This window comes from Octopus bimaculoides, chromosome 9 (genome assembly GCF_001194135.2).
Source record: "Octopus bimaculoides isolate UCB-OBI-ISO-001 chromosome 9, ASM119413v2, whole genome shotgun sequence".
Taxonomy (NCBI): Eukaryota; Metazoa; Mollusca; class Cephalopoda; order Octopoda; family Octopodidae; genus Octopus; species Octopus bimaculoides.
In genome coordinates, this window is record NC_068989.1 from 7,427,610 (window position 1) to 7,431,208 (window position 3,599).

General features: G+C 40.1%; 1 protein-coding gene across 1 annotated transcript in view; it reads left to right on the forward strand.

The window, feature by feature from the left end:
• LOC106868004 (sister chromatid cohesion protein DCC1) overlaps nucleotides 1-3,599 on the forward strand; it is an 11,627-nt gene that overhangs the window by 602 nt on the left and 7,426 nt on the right. The window contains exons 2-4 of the mRNA XM_014913094.2: nucleotides 511-675; nucleotides 1,689-1,851; nucleotides 3,363-3,497. Coding sequence (XP_014768580.1) covers nucleotides 511-675; nucleotides 1,689-1,851; nucleotides 3,363-3,497 — 463 coding nt within the window. The remainder of the gene's footprint in view (nucleotides 1-510; nucleotides 676-1,688; nucleotides 1,852-3,362; nucleotides 3,498-3,599) is intronic.

Consider the following 3,599-nt stretch of genomic DNA (forward strand, 5'->3'; position numbering starts at 1 on the left):
ATATATATATATATATATATATATATATTTCTTTCCATCATAACAAGACACCCATGTCTATCCCCTCTTTAACTTAAATCCCTCAACTGGCATAATACCATGACCCCTGCTCAATACTACTCCCCTCCCCCAGTTGAGGGGTTTTGTTTTGCAAGCTGCTTGGTGTCCCTGTCAGTGCTGGTGACATGGAAAAGTCACTGGTGCAGGTGCCAGTCATCGAGTATGGTTCAATTACAATTAGCAAGGCATCCTGTATAGTTATGGTGCTAAAAAGCACAGAATTATTAATAGTAGACTGTTATTTCTGTACTTTTAAGCACTATACATTGACCCTAGGGCTATGGTAGAATTGCCCAAGATGGCATACAGTAGGACTAAACCTGAGACCACATAGTTGGGAAGATAACTTTTCAGCCACACAGCAATGGCCATCTCTGCAGTGACAGAAATATCGTTGATTCTTTTCTTACCGTTTTGTGTTTTTTCTTTATTTTATTATTATATTTACAGAACTGCTGAAGAAGTCAAAAAGGTTTTAAATTATGCTAAAATACAACCATCTGAATTTAAACCATTTGTACAATGTATCAACTTCTCTGAGAGTCTTGAGAATGAGAACCTCAAACTTTTGGAAATCGATGCGTCCATCATGGACTCCCTTGTTGAAGGACAGCAGTGAGTATCATTGCATTTTATTTCAATTCTGCGGTTTTATAGTTTTTTTAATATTTTCTACAAGATCATCATTATAACAACTATTTTACTGTGTTTGTTGTCTGGGTCAGATGGAATTTGTTTCTCCATGGCCTAAACATATCTTTATCGCAGCTTAGATATGAAAGACACCAGTTGCATGACAGTGACACTTGGTTACAGCCATCACGTGATGTCAAAGAAGTAAAACACACATACATACATACGATGGGCTTCTTTCAGTTTCCATCTACCAAATTCATTCACAAGGTTTTGGTCAGCCCACTGCTATAGCAGAAGACACTTGCTCAAAGTGCCATGCTGTAGGACCGAACCTAAAACTATGTGGTTGGGAAACAAGCTTCTTATCACTCAACCATACCAGCACCTGATGACTATCATCGTCATCATCATTGTTTAACGTCCGTTTTCCATGCTGGCATGTGTTGGACGGTTTTACTTAAGACTGGCAAATCAGGATGCTGCACCAAGCTCCACTGATCTGGCAAGGTTTCTACAGCTGGATGCCCTTCCTAATGCCAACCACTCTGAGAGTGTAGTGGGTGCTTTTTATGTGCCACTGGCATCGACCACGCTTGAATGGTGCGTTTTTATGTGCCACCAGCACAGGTGCCAGTCAAGCTGGTGATGATGATGAGGGTTCATTTACTGTCTGTTTTCCATCCTGGCTTGGATTGGATGGTTTGACAGGAGCAGGTCATGCCAGAGAGCTGCACCAGGCTTCAATTGTCTGTTTTTGCAAGTTTCTACAGCTGGACGTGCCCCTACCAACACCAACCACTTTACAGAGTGTACTGGCTGCTTTTTACATGGCTCCAGCACAGGTGTTTTTTTTTACATGGCACCAGCTTTAGTGGAGTCGCCAAGTATTACTATTGTGATAGTATTATATTGGTTTCCAATGCTCCATTGTAATTTCCCTTCTAAATTTTATGCTTGACCCTTTATTACTACTCCTTCTCTTTTACCCTTAGTGTTGTTATCCGTGGTGACAAAGCAGATGGAGCTGTACTCTGTACAAAAGAGAAGACGTATGAACTAAAAGAAGCAGAAACCTCCAATTCTTTACTCATCTTGCCAGACTGTGTCACCGAGAATCTGGCTTCTGATGGAGAATTAACTATAAATCATCTTCAGGTAAATTCTTTGTTCATTTGTCTTTGGTTTTATTTCCTGTGTGAAAGGCAGACTAAAACTTCTGAATACTGAAGATTAGTTACCATCAATATTATTATTAATATAGTTCTATATTTAAGAGACGAGGAATTATGTACATTATTTACATTTGACGGATATTTGTCCTCATCTTGTTTGTTGTTAACACAATGCTTCGGCTAATATACCCCCAAGTCAAGTGTCACATAAAAAGCACACATTACACTCTCAGAGAGGTTGGCATTAGGAAGGGCATCCAACCGTAGAAACCAACCAAAAACAGACTGGAATTTAGTGCAGCCTTCCAGCTTACCAGTTCCAGTCAAACCGTCCAACCCATGCCAGCATCAAAAGCAGACGTTAAATGATGATCATGATGATGAAATATATATATATCATCATCATCGTTTAGCATCTGTTTTCCATGCTGGCATGGGTTGGACGGTTTTGACAGGAGCTGGCCAGGCTCCAGTTGCCTACTTGGTATGGTTTCTATGGCTGGAGGCCCTTCCTAATGCCAACCACTTTACAAAGGACACTGGGTGCTTTCTTATGTGCTACCAGCATAAGTACATTTTATGCGGCACTGGCATGAGTGCATTTCATATGGCACCAGCATGAACATGTATCATGTGGCACCAGCACGAGTGCATTTTACATGGCACCAGCACCTGCAAGACAAAGACCTCTCAGCTGGAAGGGAAGTGGGCAGTCTCAAGAAACTCCACCTGACCTAGACAACCATAGAAAAGTGGACATTAAAATATGGCATAGTGGCTAAGAAGGCAGGCTACTAACCCCAAGATTCCTAGTTCGATTCCAAGCAGTGACCTGAACAATAATAATAATAATAATAATAACATTGAAAAATACCTTAGGAATGAGAACCCAGGTTTGAAATTTCCCCAAGACACCTGCTGAAGGCTGGAGGGTATATTAGCCGAAACGTTGTGTTAACAACAAACAAGATGAGGACAAATATCCGTCAAATGTAAATAATGTACAACAATAATCTTCTAATCCATTAATGCATAGCTGACAGAAATGTTAGCATGCCCGCCGAAATGCTTAACGGTATTTCGTCTGCTGTTACATTCTGAGTTCAAATTCCACCAAGGTCGACTTTGCCTTTCATCCTTTCAGGGTTGATAAATTAAGTACCAGTTGCGTACTGGGGTCGATCTAATCGACTGGCCTTGTGCCTAGAGTAGAAAAGATAATATGTATAGGTGATCACCTAATTCTATGAGTTTATAAATCTGTTTGCAGCGACAATAATCTTGTAACTCATAGCATCCAGAAAAATGGATGCAGGAAAAATTACTATTGCATGGTAAGTAAACTTCCCAGTGCTGTATAAGTAAGCAGGCACTGCATAGAAATAAACCAACTGTACACACGTACGAAACAAGTAATAGTAATTTTTCTTGCATGCTATGCATTAATGGGTTAATCTTTAATCTTTATTCATTTGTCAATGTTATGTTCTACAGGTTGTTTCTTCATTAAAGACTTACTATGAGATGAAACCCTGCAGAGCGAAACTGGAAAAACTGCGACATGTGTTGGAAGAAAATATTTACAGCGGTCAGGAGTGTGAAGATGATGAAGCACACCAGGGCAAAAAGGTGGATTTTGACACCCAGTTTAATATAAATATCTGTGTGTGTGTGTGAGAGAGAGAGAACATATGTAGCATATGTGTATGAGACGGTCTGGCACAGCTGTTT